At 38.3% G+C, this 21,021-nt stretch overlaps 1 protein-coding gene across 3 annotated transcripts in view; it reads left to right on the top strand.

Annotated features, from left to right (window-relative positions):
* The window catches only part of dpp6a (dipeptidyl-peptidase 6a), a 615,874-nt gene that overhangs the window by 592,758 nt on the left and 2,095 nt on the right, over window positions 1–21,021 (top strand). For all 3 annotated transcript variants that reach the window (XM_049480880.1, XM_049480881.1, XM_049480879.1), the window contains 6 exons: window positions 3,731–3,925; window positions 5,118–5,172; window positions 10,336–10,435; window positions 12,567–12,625; window positions 12,718–12,790; window positions 14,280–14,353. In XM_049480880.1, coding sequence (XP_049336837.1) covers window positions 3,731–3,925; window positions 5,118–5,172; window positions 10,336–10,435; window positions 12,567–12,625; window positions 12,718–12,790; window positions 14,280–14,353 — 556 coding nt within the window. The remainder of the gene's footprint in view (window positions 1–3,730; window positions 3,926–5,117; window positions 5,173–10,335; window positions 10,436–12,566; window positions 12,626–12,717; window positions 12,791–14,279; window positions 14,354–21,021) is intronic.

Below are 21,021 nucleotides of genomic sequence, written 5' to 3' on the forward strand. Positions count from 1 at the left end.
GACCTCAAATAATGCAAAGAAAACAAGTTCATATTCATAAAGTTTTAAGAGTTCAGAAATCAATATTTGGTGGAATAACCCTGTTTTTTAATCACAGTTTTCATGCATCTTGGCATCATGTTCTCCTCCACCAGTCTTACACACTGCTTTTGGATAACTTTATGCTGCTTTACTCCTGGTGCAAAAAATCAAGCAGTTCAGCTTAAAATCAAAGAAACTCTACAAATACAGAACATTAAATGTATGTAATCATATCCACCCGTATTATGTATGTAAATGTGTGTATGTAATAAAGCATAGTGTAAATTTGACATTTTCTTTTAAATATGGATGAGCAGAATCACACACACACACACACACACACATATCTAGCGATAGCTGTGGTGGTGGATGAAGCCAGTGGTAATTCGTCTCAGTTTTGGAACTGTCCTGCTCTGCACATGTACTATATTCTCCTCGCTCCTTATTCCATTCATCAGCTAATTAGACCAGTATAAATTTATAGCCTGACAAATTTCACTAACAATACCCTGAATTCAGAGAACACACACTTTCTGAATCTGAATTATTCATGCTGTTCCAGGAACACGAGGAATAAAAATGAGCTCTTCTCTAGTTCTGGTCGGTGTGTTTTGTGAGAGTTCAGTAAACGCAGCTTCAGATTTAGTGAGATATATTTAGAATTAATGTCAGTAAATAAAAACTGATATAAAAAATGCCCAAAATGCTAATGCTTCATCTAATGGATTGCGGCTGGAAAAGACCATTTAGCATGTTGTCAGTGGGAGCTATTCTAAAACCATTAATAAATACCTTACTTTATTCGCTTAAAGGAGAACTCTGGTGTAAAATAGACTTTGGGTGTAGTAAAACATGATAAAAAGTTCTTACCTTTGTTGAATAGCCCACCTCCGCTCTCCCGCAGCTTTCTGAGATCCAGTATTTTGTGCACTTTGCCCAAACAGGCTTTTAGAATGGGTGATAGAGGTCATGATGCCTTGCGCCTGCAGATAAATTGCTTTTTCCATAGTTATTCAGGCTCAAAGTAGCTCCACACTTCATTGGTAGAATCCGGAGAGCCCTGACATTTAAAATGAGGCATTAATAACTTTAAAACTGCACAATAAGCTTATTAAAACCTCTGTTTACATCCCATAGCATAGGTAAATGTCTGGGTGCTGCCATCTTAAATTTAAGTCACAATAAGTCGAACAAATAAACAAACGAATAGGTAGGATAGTTGAGCAGATGGAAATACATGAATTTCAGCTGTTGCTGAAAATATCTGGCTACTGTCGATATTAGAATGCAAAGAACCAACAACAAATTCCATAAACATTGCTCAAAAATGTTACTATTAATGCTCGACAGTTGACTTATTGTGATTAAATTTAAGGTGGTGTCTCCACACTTCTAGCAAGAAGGTGTGGAGCTACTTTGAGCCTGAATAACGGTGGACAAAACGATTCATCTGCAGGCGCAAGACATGCCCTGTCTCACTCATTCTAAAGCCTGTTCTGGCAAAATGCACAAAATACTAGATCTTATTAAGCTGCGGGAGAGAGGAGGTGTGCTATTCAACTAAGTTAAGTACTGTTTATCACGTTTTAATGCACCCAAAGTCCATTTCACACCGGAGTTCTCCTTGCGTGGATTGAAGGTGTAGATATAGTGAGGTGAACAGGTGAAATCAATATTCAGGTGATTTGCGATTTGCTTCCTGGAAGTGCTGTGTGCAGTGTCAGGTGCTCATCTGAGGGAGTGTTGTCAGAGTGAAGTGCATTCTGGGTATCGTAGTTCAGAGTCTGGAGATTGCATGTAGAGATGAGTGTAGGAGAAACAGATGCACTTGAGATATAAAATTTGAAATAAAGGAAGAACTTTCTGTTTGTGTGTACATCCAGCACACTGGCATCTTCACTTCATTATTTTCTTAACTTATTTGACAGGAATTGTTTGTTTGGTTTGTGACTATTAGGTGGCGATGAACTGGATGAAAGGAAAACTGGGTGGTTGCTAAGAGGTTGGTAGGTGGTTGCTAAGGTGTTGCTTGAATATCGCTTTATTGTTTTATCCCAGATGGTTGCAGTGGTGTTGCTAGGGTGTTGCTACAGTATCCCATGGTTGCTATGATATCTTAGGTGGGTAGTATGGTGTTGCTAAATGGCAGTGGAAAGTTGCCAGCTGCACAGTAAAACAGTGCACCTCCATTCTAGAGTCTGATCAATCTTTCTGAAGGTCTTTTGCAGTTCTAGAATGTTCACTTCCATTATTCTTAAAACTATTCTAAAATAATATCCACCACCCATGACTTGTACCACTGTTCTAGAGCAATCTGTACCACTCACAGCCTTCTATGATGACTTGTACCAAGAAACACTGCTCTAGAACAACGTACATCAGTCAGTGGTCTAGAATGATTTATATTGCTCAAAACTGTTCTAGAACAATGTGCACCATTCACAATATTTCAGATTAATCTATACCACTCAATGGGTTCTAGAATGTTCAGCTCTACCTACACTGCTCTAGAACGATCTGTTTTACCTTGTTCTAGAATGATTCCCTCTACCCGTATTGCTCTAGAATGAACTCTCACCATGATTTCCTCTACACACACTGCTCTAGAATGGTCCGTCTTACCTTGTTCTACAATGATCACCTCAACCCGCACTGCTCTAGAATGATCCGTCTTACCTTGTTCTACAATGATCACCTCAACCCGCATTGCTCTAGAATGATCCGTCTTACCTTGTTCTACAATGATCACCTCAACCCGCACTGCTCTAGAACGATGTCTTACCTTGTTCTACAATGATCACCTCAACCCGCACTGCTCTAGAATGATCCGTCTTACCTTGTTCTACAATGATCATCTCAACCCGCACTGCTCTAGAATGATCCGTCTTACCTTGTTCTACAATGATCACCTCAACCCGCACTGCTCTAGAACGATGTCTTACCTTGTTCTAGAATGATCATCTTAACCTGCACTGCTCTAGAACGATCTGTCCTACCTTGTTCTAGAATGATCATCTCAACCCGCACTGCTCTAGAACAATCTGTTTACCTCAATCATCTTTACCCGCACTGCTCTAGAATGATCTGTCTTACCTTTTTCTACAATGATCACCTCAACCCGCACTGCTCTAGAATGATCCGTCTTACCTTGTTCTGCAATGATCACCTCAACCCGCACTGCTCTAGAACGATGTCTTACCTTGTTCTAGAATGATCATCTTAACCCGCACTGCTCTAGAACGATCTGTCTTACCTTGTTCTAGAATGATCATCTCAACCCGCACTGCTCTAGAACGATCTGTCTTACCTTGTTCTAGAATGATCATCTTAACCCGCACTGCTCTAGAACGATCTGTCTTACCTTGTTCTAGAATGATCATCTCAACCCGCACTGCTCTAGAACGATCTGTCTTACCTTGTTCTAGAATGATCATCTCAACCCGCACTGCTCTAGAACAATCTGTTTACCTCAATCATCTTTACCCACACTGCTCTAGAATGATCTGTCTTACCTCGATCAACTCTACCCACACTGTTCTAGAACGATCTGGCTTACCTTATTCTAGAATGATCACCTCTATCCATAGTTATAGAATGATTACCTCTACACACACTGCTCTAGAATGATCTGTCTTACCTTGTTCTAGAATCATCACCTCTACCCACACTGCTCTAGAATGATCTTTCTCTCTCTTTCTCTCTCTCTCAGGGATGGTACTCCAGGTGGGCAGTCGGTCTCGGAGCAGTTCCAGGTGGACTGGGCCACGGTTCTGGTCAGCAGTTTCGGTGCTATCGTGGTGCGTGTGGACGGGCGTGGCAGCGGGTTCCAGGGCACCAACTACCTCCACAAGGTTCAGCGCAGGCTGGGCAGGTGTGAGGAGGAGGACCTCCTTAAGGCCCTCAGGTACTGTATTGTAACACTCACACACTCTTCCAACTTAGCTTCTTACAGTTCCACACTGTAAAAAACAACCTTTAGAATCTACTCAATAAATGTGAGGTAACAATTTGCACTCAGTTTGTTTGGGTAGATTTTACCCCATATATTGATATTAAATATATATATATATATATATATATATATATATATATATATATACATATATATATATATATATATATATATATATATATGTATATATATACATATATATATATATATATATATATGTAGTATATTTCAATATGACTAGCTAACCACTACTTATTCAGAGATGGTTAAATTTATTTAAAAAAAAGGTCAGGGAGTGAGAACCACAGCTACAAACCTCTGCAAACTTTACTTACTCAGAAGTTCCAGTTATTTAACTTGGCTAACACTATATCAGCGACATTTATCCTGTTATACTCACTAAAACACGCACCAATAATTAATAATCCAATAATCTTCCTGTAGCCACAATGTTTTATAATCGACAATAGAACTCGCCTTAAACACAAACATTCAGTCAAGAGCCTGAAATTATGTTCAACAGTGAAAGCACTAGCTAGTTAGCTAATTAGCGTTAGCTATATGCAAACCATGCCCATGTACATATTTCCAAAATACAACATGTAGTGTGCTAACTTGCTTGTTTGAAGTAACCGACATTTTTATCATTAACCTGCACACTTACTAGACAGCATTACATTTCATTTTTAAGGCTGAATAGCACTAGCTACTTAGCTAGCGAACCTAGCTAGGGTTAGCTAACTTTGCACAGAGGGGTTAGCAGTGGCTACATGTGTTATAATTAGCCTGCTATTTGGGTAAAATCCTCGTTATACAGGAGCACACCGACTACAATATTTGATATAGAATTTCGAATACTTACATACATTAATTTTGAACTCACAGCAACAGCTTAACTAATCTTACCTTCAAAACAGCAGCTCGACAACAAGTGAGCGGGGGACCAATAGTTTTTGAGTATATGTTATTATATATTTTGAAGTTGCAGTTTTTTTTACAGTTAACAAATGAGTAGTACATTTGAGTATTTTTTAAACAATGTGCATGGGTTATATATACCACTCTTCAAAATCATTTTTTACAGTGCAGCTGAAGTAATGTTACTCTGAAAGTTCTCCACTGATACAGTTCACCTGTGTTACAGCTATATAGCAGATGCACCGTACATCGACAAAACAAGGATCGGAGCTTTTGGACAGGTGAGATAACTCTCAAAAACACTCATCTTCACGTGAAAACACCACCAGATTTCTGCAATAACTACAAATCAATCAATTTATAGTGCAGAACGTGTTTAAATATTCAGAACACCCCATAAAAAACACACTGTCTCTCGTGCAGCCTACAGTACCAGGCTCTAGGAGTTAAGTGAGCTCTTCAGCTCCACTCATGGATGGCTAGGGGCATGATTGTATACAAACAGGTGCATCTCAAAAAATCAGAATATCATTGAAAAGTTGTTTTATTTTAGTAATTTAGTTGGTAATGTGAAACGTATGTATTATATAGATAGACCCAAAAATCAGTGTCTCAGAAGATTAGAATATTATATGGCTTAAGACCAATTGGTACTTTTGGCAGTGTGGGCAGTGTGCTGCTGGAAAATGAAATCCACATCTCCATAAAAGTTGTCAGTATGGTATTTTTAGTAAAGAAAATAGAACCAACTCAGAGTAGCTTTTAAATGCTTATTGGAGAGAAATCTGGCGTGAAATAGACTGGTAGTGAAAACACACAGAGTGATCTATTTTAAGCTTTTATTTATTTTATTGTTGATGATTATGGATTACAGCCAATGAAAACTCAAAAATCAGTATCTCAGAAAATTTTAATATTATATAAGACCAATTGGTACTTTTGGCAGTGTGCTAAATCCTGCTGGAAAATGAAATCCATCTCCATAAAAATTGTCAGCAGAGGGAAGCATGAAGTGCTGTAAGATTTTGTGGGAAAACAAAACTGCACTGACTTTAGACTTGATAATAAAACACAGTGGATCAACACCAGCAGATGACAGACATGTCTCTCCAAACCATCACTGATCATCAGTAAATTTTACATTTCATTTGTAAATCAAGGGAGCAGAGTCTGGAGGAAGAGTGGAGAGACACACAGTCCAAACTGCTCGAGGTCTAGTGTGAAGTTTCCACCAATCAGTGATGGTTTGGAGAGACATGTCATCTGCTGGTGTTGATCCACTGTGTTTTATTATCAAGTCTAAAGTCAGTGCAGTTTTGTTTTCCTACAAAATCTTACAGCACTTCATGCTTCCCTCTGCTACTGACAACTTTTATGGAGATGTGGATTTCATTTTCCAGCAGGACTTGGCACCAATTGGTCTTATATAATATTTTAATTTTCGGAGACATTGATTTTTGGGTTATCATTGGCTGTAAACCATAATAATCAACAATAAAATAAATAAACGCTTAAAATAGATTCAATTCAATTCAATTCAATTTTATTTATATAGCGCTTTTTACAACAAAGGTTGTCACAAAGCAGCTTTACAGGAAAAACAGGTCCACGCCTCTTATGAGCAGCACCACAGAGATGCCAATTTTATGGTGACACAGTGGCAAGGAAAAACTCCCTTTAAGAGGAAGAAACCTTGGAAGGAACCAAGACTCAGTCCGAGGAACCCATCCTACTCGGGTTGACCCGCTCAGTACAAACAAACAACAAACAAATAACAGAACAAAAACAGTACAGAGAATTAATGTGAACTATGGCTAATATAACAGGTACTAATTTATGAATATAAGAATGTGATGGGCACAAACTATAGAGCTATGGCTAATACAGAAACAGATACTGAGTGTGTTAATGGTAATCAGTGCAGGGTTGCAGAGCCGGAGAACGACACAGCGGGCAGTGGAGAGCCCGGCTGGGAACATCAGGAACAGGGCATCTCCATACATGTAAAAGAGATAGATAGAGAAAACAGAAAGGAAAGGAAGAGAAAAAAAAAAAAAAAAAAAAAAAAAAAAAAAAAAAAAAAGCAGAAGTTAGAAGGGCTGTGTAATAATTCTGAGTAGAAGGACAGGGCTGATTCCTGAAAGCTGGAACCACAGACGGACGCATCCAGGAAGACCGGCCGGCCAGGCGTCTCAGCACATGTGAGAAAGACAGAGAGAGAGAACAGAGAGGGGAGGGAAGAAAAAGGGGTTAGAATGGTTTTATAAAACTCTGCTGGAGTGGGATGGGCACTGGTAGCAGCAGCTCAGGACATGGGGAGAGAAAGAGAAAGCAGATGATTAGGACAGGGTTTATATTTGCTGGATAAGCTGTAAGAGGAAGAAAATTGTAATGAGACATTACTCAAAAGCTTGAGCAAATAGAAATGTTTTGAGTCTAGATTTAAAGATTGAGAGTGTGTCTGAGTCCCGTATATTAATAGGGAGGTTATTCCAAAGTTGGGGAGCTTTATAAAAGAACGCTCTTCCTCCTGCATAGTTTTTTCTAATACGCGGGACTAATAACAGGCCAGCGTCTTGGGAGCGGAGTGAACGCGGCGGATTGTAAGGAGTAAGGAGTTCCTGTAGATAATGCGGGGCCAGACCATTAAGGGATTTATACGTCAGGAGAAGTATTTTATAATCTATACGAAATCTAACAGGTAGCCAATGTAGGGATGAAAGAATAGGTGTAATGTGATCGAACTTTCTAGCTCTGGTAAGCACTCTTGCGGCTGCATTCTGAACTAGCTGGAGTTTATGGAGTAATTTATGTGGACTTCCAGCCAACAACGCGTTGCAGTAGTCCAGCCTGGAGGTTATGAATGCATGTACCAGCTTCTCAGCATCTTCGAGAGAGAGTATACTGCGGATTTTAGCTATATTTCTTAAATGGAAGAATGCAGTTTTGACTATGCTACATATGTGAGCATCAAACGAAAGAATTGGGTCAAAGATGACCCCAAGGTTTCTCACAGTTTTACCAGGTATAATTAAGTGACCGTCTATGTCTACAGTATTAACATTTATGTTTTTATCAATATTAGGACCTAATAGAAGGACCTCAGTTTTATCAGAATTAAGTAAGAGAAAGTTGTGTGTCATCCAATTTTTAATGTCTTTAATACAGTCTGTTATTTGATTTATACAGAGCTCCTCGTTGGGTTTAGCAGATATGTAAAGTTGCGTGTCATCAGCATAGCAGTGAAAGTTAATACCATGCCTACGGATAATTTTACCCAGTGGTAGCATATAAAGTGTAAAGAGTAATGGACCCAGTATTGATCCTTGAGGGACACCATATTTTACTCTAGACTGATAAGAGCATTCGTTATTTAAGTAAACACACTGGAATCGATCTCTCAGATAAGATCTGAACCAGGTGAGGGCTGATCCTTTAATTCCTATAAGATTTTCTAACCTATCAAGTAGAATAGCGTGATCTATGGTGTCAAAGGCAGCACTTAGATCTAGCAGTACAAGGATGGCATTACTGCCCCTATCAAGAGCTGAAAGTAAATCATTAGTTACTCTAAGTAGAGCTGTTTCAGTACTATGGTTTTGTCTAAATCCAGATTGAAAAACCTCATGCATACTATTACTTTGTAGATACAAGCGCAGCTGGTTAAACACAATTTTTTCTAGGATTTTGGCTATAAAGGAAAGATTAGAAATTGGTCTATAATTAGCAAGCTCGCGGGGGTCCAGATTTGGCTTTTTGATAATGGGCTTAATGACCGCCAATTTAAGAGAATTGGGTACGTAGCCCATGCTAAGGGATGAATTTACTATTTCTAGTAATGATTTTCCCACCTTTGGCAGTGCCTGTTTCAATAATTGTGTGGGTACTGGATCTAATATACATGATGTTGATTTTGATGAGTTAATTACACTAAGTAAATCACTCTGTGTGTTTAATACATCTATATAATTAAAAATAAAATAACTTTTTCATGACGTTCTAATTTTTTGAGATAAACCTGTACTTAAATTCTATTTAATGATATACTTTCTAAGATTTTAACATTTTTAGCATATCGGAAAAACACTTTTCACATCTAGGGGTGCTTGAGCCCACCTAAAAAGGCTAGCGAGGCCCCTGCTAAACATTATCAGCACTATGTCCCTTGTGAAAGGCAGTGCTGTAATTTGATGGCATCCGTACAGTCTTAATACAGCAGTGCTTTATTTTGTTGGTTAGTCTGCAGAACACTGTAGAAATGCAGCTCTGTAATGAAGCAGCTCCCAGTTCCCAGGCCTGGTGATCTATTCCCCTCAGCACTTTACAGCTTTTCCTTCTTTAACACAATCTGACTGACCTCATCAGTTAATTACGGAGCCCTGGAGAGCCGCATCGGATGTTCTAAACGAGGAAAAAACATGAATCCGGGCCGGGTGGAGGGTCTCCAGGACTGGGACGGAGGAACGCTGATGTAAAACATGCCCTCGGGGCAGCAGAGGAGCTTTTTATCAAGCCTGCAGTTCTAATGAGAAATGCTGTAGTTCAGCAGTGTTGGGAAAGATGTGCAATAAAAGGACCAGCTTCAAATATATTGTTGCTGTCAAGCAAATTGTTTCTACTATATTCTCTATCATTTTAATTGCACCAGTGCTGTGAATGGTTGTATTCCTCCTTTTTTTGCTGTAACTGTAATGCAACTGCTGAACATTATGTGTACAGGGGTTGGACAATGAAACTGAAACGCCTGTCATTTTAGTGTTGGAGGTTTCATGGCTAAACTGGAGCAGCCTGGTGGCCAATCTTCATTAATTACACATTGCACCAGTAAGAGCAGAGTGTGAAGGTTCAATTAGCAGGGTAAGAGCACTCAACACAGTTTTGCTCTAAATACTGCAATGCACACAACATTATGGGTGACATACCAGAGTTCAAAAGAGGACAAATTGTTGCTGCACGTCTTGCTGGAGCATCTGTGACCAAGACAGCAAGTCTTTGTGATGCATCAAGAGCCACGGTATCCAGGGTAATGTCAGCACACCACCAAGAAGGACCAACCACATCCAACAGGATTAACTGTGGACGCTGTAAGAGGAAGCTGTCTGAAAGGGATGTTCGGGTGCTAGCCCGGATTGTATCCAAAAAAACATAAAACCACGCCTGATCAAATCACGGCAGAATTCAATGTGCACCTCAACTCTCCTGTTTCCACCAGAACTGTCCCTCACCACTATAAATTATTGTGCTCTAAAACCAGGTGTTTCAGTTTCATTGTCCAACCCCTATATGTAAGCTGTGTTCTTTACACTGTTTCAGAATTTCAGAATGAAAGGACCAGTGAAAATGCTCCAGCACGGTATAATCTCTTTACATTGACTTTTATTGAGTTAAGAAATTGTGTGTTTCCCTCTCCTGTTTGTGTGTGTGTGTGAATGAATTCGTTACAGGTGTACGGGGGATACATCACTAGTCTGCTCCTGAGCTCTGAAGAATCTACACTGAAGTGTGGAGCTGTTCTCTCACCAATCACTGACTTCGAGCTTTATGGTAAGCTAATATATATATTTTTAATATATAAGGTTATTTTTGATTTAAAAAATAATTAGTATTTTTCCACAATCAGTGATGGTTTGGATAAAGAGACATGTCTGTCATCTGCTGGTGTTGATCCACTGTGTTTTATTATCAAGTCTAAAGTCAGTGCAGTTTTATTTTCCCATAAAATCTTACAGCACTTCATGCTTCTCTCTGCTACTGACAACTTTTATAGAGATGCAGATTTCATTTTCCAGCAGGACTTGGCACATTGCCCATATTGCCAAAAGAACCACATTGTCTTATTGTCTGAGATATTGATTTTTGGGTTTTGGTTGGCTGTAAGCCATAATCATCAACAGTAAAAGAAATAAACGCTTAAAATAGATCACTCTGTGTGTAAAACATCTATAAAATATACGAGTTGTGAACTTCACAAGCAATATCTATGCATTTCAACAACGCAAATGAAACCTAGAGCAGGCTAATCGAACAGTCAGGTCGACCTCGACAATTTACAGCACTTACCTGTGACTGGAATGTAGACTGCGGGAGGCTGAGAAATGCTGGCTGAGAGCTTCACAGTATTTAGATCAGTATGAGCCATGGTAACTTTGACTGGGGGGGTGGATGATAGCCTTCTGACTAAAGCCAAAGCAGGAAGTTTTGTCTGGTTATCTGGTATGGTCAGAACTCTAAAGCCTTACTGTTCGGATGTCGTTTTTCCCCTTTAAACAACTTTAATTTATTTTAATGTACTTTCCATTATCTATTTTCCAATTCCGAAAACCCTGTTTTGTCTGGAAGATACTACTGAATAAATTGGCAATGCTATAAGCTACTGCACTGGGACTTATCTTTTTTTATTTTTCACATCAGATACAACATAAATCAGGATCTCAAGTGACTAAATCTTACACTAACAGTTAATGACAGCTATTGGATATTGTTTCTTGTATTGAATATAGTTCTCGAATTCTACCTGATGCCTTTATTTAGCATTATTATGACTTGTTTTATAATCTCTGGTTAATTCTTGTCAGTGATTTATACATAACCATTGGTAAAAAAAAATGATATGTGCTTTGTTTGGCTGAGAATGACTTTATAGCATTTTCTTGGAGTTTGTATGAAAACTGTCCATTTAATCAGTATTTTGTGGACTATCTGAGATACGAGTGCATCTCAAAAAAACTGGAATATCAATGAAAATTTAATTAATTCAGTTGAAAATATGAAACTCATATATTATATAGATGTTTTACACACAGAGTAGTGTATCTATTTTAAACTCTGACTAGGAACTGATAGCTTTCTGACCAAAGCAGTGGCAAAACAAGGTTTATTTTACTTTATTTTTTATTATCCATTTCATTCCAAAAACTACATTTTGTCTGGAAGATTCTTCTGAGAAACTGGCAAAGCTATGTTTGGACTGGGACTCATTTTTTCCTTTTTTCGCACCAGATACAACATAAATCAGGATCTCAATTGACTAAATCTTACACTAACTATTAATGAAAGCTATTGGATAGGTTTTCTTGTATTGAAGATAGTTCTCGGACTAGCCTTGTCTTGGAGTTGGAACAAAAACTGTCCATTTAATCAGTATTTTGTGGACTATCTGAGATACAAGTGCATCTAAAAAAAATTGGAATATTATTGAAAAGTTACTTTATTTCAGTAATTTAGTTCAAAATGTGAAACTCATATATTATATAGATGTATTAAACACGGAGTGATCTATTTTAAGTGTTTATTTCTTTTATGGTTGATGATTATGGCTTACAGCCAATGAAAACCCTGACTAGGGGAAACTGATAGCTTTACCAAAGCCAAGCCCTTAAACTTTGATTCATTTTATTTTTCTTTATTTTTTTTTTTTATCCATTTCAGTCGAAAAACTCAGTTTTGTCTGGAAGATACTTTGAATAAGTTGGCAAAGCTATATTTGGATTGGGACTCACACCAGCTACAACATAAATCAGGATCTCATTTGACTAAATCTTACCCTAACAATTAATGAAAGCTATTGAATAGTTTTTTTGTATTAAATATGGTTCTCAGACTTTATTTGTAAGAGTTTTGGGTAGAAAAAAAATAATCTGTTCTGTTTATTAATCGTATTCGTATTGTTTTCCAGCGTCTGCTTTTTCAGAGAGATATCTGGGCTCTCCTAAACCCGACAGACGAGCGTACGAGGTACGTTTAATCCAGTGCAGGTTCAGATCCTGCTGTAAATCTGTCTCTGTTTAATTAATGAACTGTGTTTGGCTTCTTTCCTCCATCCACAGATGACCAATCTGGCGTACCGAGCGTCTCAGTTCATGGACAGGAAGTTTTTGATCATTCATCCGACTGCAGACGGTGCGTTTACCCCAAAAACAATGATTTTATTACCATAAGATTGCAAGTATTATGAGGAACAGTGTGATTAATACCAGTATAAACCTGTTTAAAAGACTAGTGCACATCTTTCTGGTTTCTACTGTGAGAAATGGGTCATTAAACATAGATTTAATAATAATATTTGATATTAGTCTTTAAAGCGCTATACGCATTAGAATAAACCCAAATAAACATATAGTCAGTTGGTCAGTGATCAGCATGACATCTTTTATTTAATCTAAAACAACAGTGTTTAGTGAAATATCACCAAAAGTGTAAATGTCTTACTTTTATTTATTTTTTTAAATATATATTATATAGACATACGGATAGATATGTATTATGTGATTATTGGTAAAAAAAAAAAATACTGGTATACAAATATAAATATTAATACTTTAGTACATTATACTTTAAGGTTTTCTTCATTTTATATTATATAGTATATCACCATTTCTCTTAAGCTTATTGAGGTCGTCCAGATCTAGTGCTGTAATGCATATTTTAAAGGGTAACAAATCCCCTGATTTTATCTGACTCCACCCTCAGGTCAAATTTTGAAAAAGGCTATAAAATGGGAGGGGTAGATTGGGAGGGGCACTGAGTGATGTATGGGTTTAGAGGCAGGGCAGGAGGGAGAGCTGATTGGCTGAGCTTCAGTTGCAGCAGTGTGCCTCTGATAACCGTGAGATGCAGCAGTGGGCGGTATTATTGATTGATTTATCTGCATATTGAACCAAATATATTGTCACCTATTAGGGGTGGGCAATATTATATCGTATACAATATATCGTGACACAGAAATATCATGATATTAAAAATCCATATCGTGATAATAGGGCTGTTCTGTCTTATGTGTGTATTTATTGTATAATTGTTTTAGTTTATACGCATGCACTAAATATTCTGCATTATATTATTTGCTGCATTATATTATTTTATGCTATATTATTTATTTTGCCACATTATGATTATACTGTTATACTTTTATGCTTTATTCCTGAAATGAATTAATTTTAGTTTTCCTATATCGCCAAGTATATCGTTATCGCACAAGTACCCTGAAATATCGTGATATTATTTTAGAGAAATATCGCCCACCCCTATCACCTATAGCACAGGTGAACCTGAGAGGGCGCTGCAGAGGCAATTTTTTAAAGGTTAGTAAATGTTTATCAAAAAATTGAAGCAGGACTGGGATTTTTATTTACCTCAAAGGAACATATTTCAGATATTAATGGAAAAAATATGATTTGGGTTTAATGGATCTTTAAAAGGGGGCAGCGGTGATGCAGCGCTGGCTCTAAACGCTATGGGTTTGATGGCAGCTGCTCCTTCCTGCCACTGTGTCCTTGAGCAAGGCACTTAACCTCCGGCTGCCCCACCGAGACTGCCCCTGCTGGTGGTTAATTAAGTCGCTTTGCATGAAAGTGTGGCTAAATATAAATGTTCTCTTTTTACTTTGCAGAAAAAGTACACTTTCAGCACACGGCCAAATTCATCTCCAAGCTAATCAGCGAGAAAGCCAACTACACTCTACAGGTAATGGACCACCTGTGTCTGTCACTGCTACCTACGTACATCGCCTTACTGATTCAGAGATTCATGCTGTGCCAGGAACTTAATTGCTGTCAAAGTGGGTGAAGAAGTTTCTGCGTTCTGCATACACTCTGCATATATACTGCTATTTATTTATTTTTATTTATTTGAGCTTAAAGCTCACCTTCCGCGAAAATCCGATTTTTCTTGTTTTTTGTGGAATACAGTAGGTCTCTCCGAGTTGAATGTGTACACCTGCACATTAAACTGTTTTGCAGCCCCCATTGTCTGCAGGAGCTAAGCAAAGAAATCCCCCCTCCCCCCCTCCGAAAAACGGGTGAATTTTGAATTATCTTTCTGCCTACGTAGGCAGAAACTCACAGACCAGCCCACCTTGGCTCGAGAAACTCCCAGAGGCGGAGCTGAAGCGACGCAACATCACCGCTCATCAGTTAGGAGGTGGGAGGCAGTGAGCGGCAGAGCGGTGGAGGGGCGTCGCAGTGCTCCTAGCCAATCAGAGGAGAGATATTTGCATGCTGTTTGCATGTATGAATATACATGAGCAAAGCTGGAATCCGGTCATTTTGGACACACCCCTAAAACAGTCCATTAAAAAAGAGCTATACAGAGACACCTGAGCACTTTTTTTTTACAAAAACGGCTCACATGTCATTCATTCATACTAGAGACCACAACTAGACATTTTAAAATGAAAGAAAAAACGACGGAAGGTGAGCTTTAAAGTGTATATAGGCTATAATATACAGTATAGGTCCAAACATTTGTGGACAGATCTTCTCATCAAAGTAGTTTAAGAACCTTAAATTGGACTCAATACTGATACAGATGTGCAAATGCACAAACCCAGCTTGTCTAGACCTTGTAGAAAAGTGTTGCCAATAGGCCTCTCTGAAGGATTGGGCAGCATTCATTTGCCTTCAAGCACTGTGTAAGCGTCTTGGGTTCAAGTTAAGAGCTCAGATCAGGCCTGAAATATCCATCCTGACCCGGTCTAAGCCCATGCATGGTCTGCCTGAGCCTGACTCGCCTCATAAATTTTCATTATGAGCCCGAATTCAATTTTTTTTAGTAAGTAGAGTGTAAAACTGAGCTTTTAGAACATTTTCAGGTTGTTTGAATGAGTGAAATCTGTTCAGAATAATGTTAATTAATATTGCAACACTGAAGAAGCATAGACCTATTATTAGATAAAACACCAACAATGCGAAAAAAATCATCCACAGGCCTAAACATCTGTAAATTTGGCTACATGAATGATGTCTTAATGACTTATCTCTAATCTACAAAAATTTAACATAAACAAACCAATTTTTTATATTGAGCTTATAGCATAAAATAATAGCATAAAAAACAGACGCCTACGTCACAGATCATTTAAATTACATTACATTACATTTGGCAGACGCTTTTGTCCAAAGCGACTTACAATAGTCAAGTACAATGTAAAATAAGTTTAAAGGTAAAACATCTTTGGATAGGGATAAAAGGAGGGCAAGGGGAGTAATAGGATAGAGGAGTGAAGGAGGGGAAGAAGGAAATGAGGTTAGAAGTAGTTAGTGTATAAGAGGTGTTAGGAGAGTAAGTGCTCTTTGAAGAGCTCTGTCTTCAGGAGTTTATTAAAGATAGTGAGAGATTCTCCTGATCTGGTAGTGGAAGGTAGTTTGTTCCTCCATTGGGGAACTCTGTATGAGAACAGTCTGGATTGCTTTGTGTGAATGTTTGTTTGTTAAAGCGAGGCGACGTTCATTGGAGGAGCGCAGCAGCCGGGAGGTAGCGTAAGCCTTCAGGAGCGAGTGCAGGTAGGAAGGAGCCTGTTCTGTCATCACCTTGTAGGCGATAGTAAGAGCTTTGAATTTGATGCGAGCATCAACTGGTAGCCAATGGAGCTCAATGAGCAGCGGGGTGACATGTGCCCGTTTTGGCTGGTTGAAGACCAGACGTGCTGCTGCGTTCTGGATCATCTAGAATTTAGACCCTGACTCTGATGGCTTCGGGCAGAGAATCTAAGCTCTAATTTAAGTCCCTATCTGGGTGGAGTTTCCATATTTTTCTGGAAAGGAATTAAGGTGAATGAGAGGTTAATTGGATAGTCTAAATTGCCCAAATTTCTATGAGTTTATGCCCAAATATGGATTAGCTCTCTGTCCTTGGTCAGCTCCTTAGTGATTAATAAATCCTCCAGGTGGACGGTTATTTCCGGTTAAGATTATGCTGTGCACGATTGGCTGTGTTCTCTGGAACGATGATTCCAGTGCTCTGTCTGAGACTTTTGGGATGGGATATGAGTTGGGGAGCTGGGGCTGAGGTGTTGTGGGGTTGTGACCATCTCACTAATGTTTCTGTCACGGAAAAATGAGCAATACTTCTGTCTGTATAAAGTATATAAATCTATAAAATCTATAGAACAATCCATATAAAAAAATACTGCTAAATGCAGTGCAAAATCCCCGGGCAATCAGGCTCAATCCGAAAGCTCCTCAGCCTGTATTTTTCTTCAGCAACCGTTTGCTTAAGATCAATAAACCTGATCAATAAACAAGCCTTCTCTGGGCTGATGTGGTTAGCGTGTACAGAGCAGGATGTACAGTGAGGAGAACAGGATGTACTGCAGGAGCAGATTTAGGAGAATTGGGACGTATCCAAAAAAAGAAATCCAGAAGCAGAGCCAAGAAAAAAAAACAGGCAAAAACAAGATAAACCAGAAGAACATAACATTTCAGTGATAAGGTCAAAGTAGTGCAAACAGGGTTCTGATCAGTGGAGCAAGTACTGTGTATGCTATAGGCAAAATACACAGCTCAGAAAAAATGAAGAGAGCACTTCAGTTTATGAATCAGTTTCTCTGATTTTGCTATTTATAGGTTTATGTTTGAGTAAAATCAACATTATTGTTTTATTCTATAAACTACAGACAACATTTCTCCCAAATTCCAAATATAAATATTGTCATTTAGAGCATTTATGTAAAGAAAATGAGAAATGTCTGAAATAACAAAAAGATGCAGAGCTTTCAGACCTCAAATAATGCAAAGAAAACAAGTTCATATTCATAAAGTTTTAAGAGTTCAGAAATCAATATTTGGTGGAATAACCCTGGTTTTCATGAATCTTTGCATGTTCTCCTCCACCAGTCTTACACACTGCTTTTGGATAACTTTATGCTGCTTTACTCCTGGTGCAAAAATTCAAGCAGCTCAGTTTGGTGGTTTGATGGCTTGAGATCATCCATCTTCCTCTTGATTTTATTCCAGAGGATTTTAACTTGGTAAAATCAAAGAAACTCTTTTAAGCGCTCTCTTATTTCTTTCTTCCAGAGCTGTAGATCACAATATAAAATGTTTCTAAAACAGTGATATAACATTTCCAGTATTTTAGTGTACACATCATATCCACAGCATGAATCTCTAATTGACATTCATTACATGGCACATTATTACATACACTGGCATATTAACTTTTGTTTCAAAGACATTTACAGGTACCGACATCTGTTGTAGGCATTTTTGGCATATTTTTTCATTTTGAAATTACATTGTATCGACCTAAATTTAAAAATATATGATAATACAAATATTGGCTCAAATATTGTTCAGCCCTAAATATGAGCACAGTCTCAGACAGAAAATGTTTTCTTCTTGGGATTTTTAGTAAAGGAAATAGAACCAACTAAGAGTAGCTTTTAAATTCTTATAGGAGAGAAATCTGGTTTTGAAATAGACTGAAAACACACAGAGTGATCTATTTTAAGCGTTTATTCCTTTTATTGTTGATGATTATGGATTACAGCAAATGAAAACTCAAAAATCAGTGTCTCAGAAAATTAGAATATTATATAAGACCAATTGGTGTGGGCAGTGTGCCAAATCCTGCTGGAAAATGAAATCCACATCTTCATAAAAGTTGTCAGTAGCAGAGGGAAGCATGAAGTGCTGTAAGATTTTGTGGGAAAACAAAACTGCACTGACTTTAGACTTGATAATAAAACACAGTGGATCAACACCAGCAGATGACAGACATGACTCTCCAAACCATCACTGATTGGTGGAAACTTCACACTAGACCTCGAGTAGTTTGGACTGTGTGTCTCTCCACTCTTCCTCCAGACTCTGATCCCTTGATTTACAAATGAAATGTAAAATTTACTGATGATCAGTGATGGTTTGGAGAGACATGTCTGTCATCTGCTGGTGTTGATCCACTGTGTTTTATTATCAAGTCCAAACACTTGTTCAAAAAACCTTTTATGGAGATGCAGATTTCATTTTTCAGCAGGATTCGGCACACTGCCCACACTAGCAAAAGTACCAATTTGTCTTATATAATATTCTAATTTTCTGAGACACTGATTTTTGGGTTTTCATTGGCTGTAAGCCGTAATCATCAACAATAAAATAAATAAAGGCTTAAAATAGATCACTCTGTGTTTAATACATCTATATAATAATATATGAGAAAATACAAATCTCACATACATCTACATACAGACCCGCTCCAGTACTGAGCTACTGTATATTCCAGTGGCAGCATGATCTGCCCCCATCAAGAGCAGGATTAAGCAGCTAATCCAATTAGAGTGGTACAGCAGGAGAGCCCCTCTGCTCTCTGCTCCCTAATAGGGCCCTCTTTTAATTGATGGATGTTGAATACTTGTGGAATTAATTAGGGTCAGATATTCTGCGGGAAGTTTTTGACCGTTCCTGTGCTGGACTGCTCCTCTTGTCTAATTGCATGCTAATGAGGAGGACGGCTGCTTTTCCAGCGAATGAGAAGTCGTGTAGGCCACGCCGGCATGCATCAAACTCTGACCCGTCGTGTCACACGACGTGAACTACTAGCTGCTGAAACTACACTGTTAATTTGTACCATTTTATAGAATTTTGGGTCAGGACCCTGTTCATTTAATAATAGTAATGTGGGTAATAAGTGTCTGCTAATTGGGGTCAGTTAGAGCTGTGCATCAATAATGAAGAATTACAGTTAGATCACTATCGTAAATAAGCATGTTAGATTTTGTAGATGAAATGTCTTAAAAATAAAATTATTTAATAAAGCACCGTGTCTACATGAATTAGAATTCATGGCCCCGCCCACCTCTGCTTGCATCCGCCCACAGGCAGAGCTAAAGCGGGGCAGCGATGCCGCCTCGTCAGATAGGAGCAGCATGCAGTTTATTTCTGTGTTATTTGTGCGAATAACACATCAGTGTGAGCTAAGGAACAAATGGTTAGAATTTGTCTATGAAACACCTCCAGCCAAGTACAATTGAGATAAGTAGGTGTATGTTTAAAACAGTTCTGTTTTTAATTTCTGGACCTGGACTACCCACCTCTGAATGTTTACATAGGATCTTTGGTGGATTTTGCATTTTCAGAGACTAGGCCAGTGGCTGAACTGCACTTGTCAGGGCATTACACATGTTGTAAAGTAACATATGACATTGCAAAGAGTTTTGTTGTAGTAAAACATGATGAAAAGTACTTATCTCTGATGAATAGCACACCTCCGTTCTCCCACAGCGTTCAGAGATCCAGAAATTTTAACAGTTTGTCCAAACACTCTTCAGACTGAGTGACACCAGGTATAATTTACCCTGATAAATCACTTTTTACACCGTTATCCAGCTCAAAGTAGCTCCCCACCTCCTTGCTAGAATTCGGAGAGCCCTGACATTTAAAACGAGGCATTAATAACTTAAAAAGTGCACAAGAAGCTTATTAAAAAACACTGTTTACATCCTATAATGCTAGCTTCAGCTCCGAGTGCTGCCATCATTGTGCTGATAATGACATAGACATATATATACATACTGTAGACTCCGCATGGCCTGCCTCCTGGCGCTGGCTGCTACGCCATGTGGAGTCTATGTATATATATGTCTATGTCATTATCAGTACAGTGATGGCGGCGCTCGGAGCTGGGTCTAGAGTTAAGAGACGTAAACAGAGGTTTTTAATAAGCTTCTTGTGCACTTTTTAAAATTTTTAGGTTATTAATGCCTCGTTTTAAATGTCAGGGCTCTCCAGGTTCTAGAAAGGAGGTGTGGAGCTACTTTGAGCTGGATAACGGTGTAAAAAGCGATTTATCAGGCTAAATTATACCTGGTGTCACTCAGTCTGAAGGGTGTTTGGACAAACTGTTAAAATTTCTGGATCTCTGAACGCTGTGGGAGAACGGAGGTGTGCTATTCATCAGAGATAAGAACTTTTTATCATGTTTTACTACATCAAAAGTCCATTTTACACCGGAGTTCTCCTTTAACAGCTGTGCTGAACTCATCAAGAGTTAATTACTTGAATTTCGTGTCTCTTAATAAAGTGTTTGAGAGCATCAGTTAAAGTAAAGTAGTGAAGAGGTAGAGTTACAGGTATACAGTGAATATGCTCTAATCCATATTATGAGAAGCAACAACTACTCAATGAAATAAAGAAAAAGTCACTGCAAAGACGATCAAAAATGTTAATAATGATGAAACTGTGTCTCATCAGGACACAGCCTAGTTAACAGCCTAGAGTAATTTGGTTTCTTTAACACTTTTAAGATATCATATGATTCCTTATGTGTTCCTTCATAGACTGTCACTGTCCTGTGACTTTTGATTTTTTCGTTCATCTGTATCAGCAATGAGTTCAGCTTAAAGTAGCTTAATACAT

This window comes from Astyanax mexicanus, chromosome 6, assembly GCF_023375975.1.
Source record: "Astyanax mexicanus isolate ESR-SI-001 chromosome 6, AstMex3_surface, whole genome shotgun sequence".
Taxonomy (NCBI): domain Eukaryota; kingdom Metazoa; phylum Chordata; class Actinopteri; order Characiformes; family Acestrorhamphidae; genus Astyanax; species Astyanax mexicanus.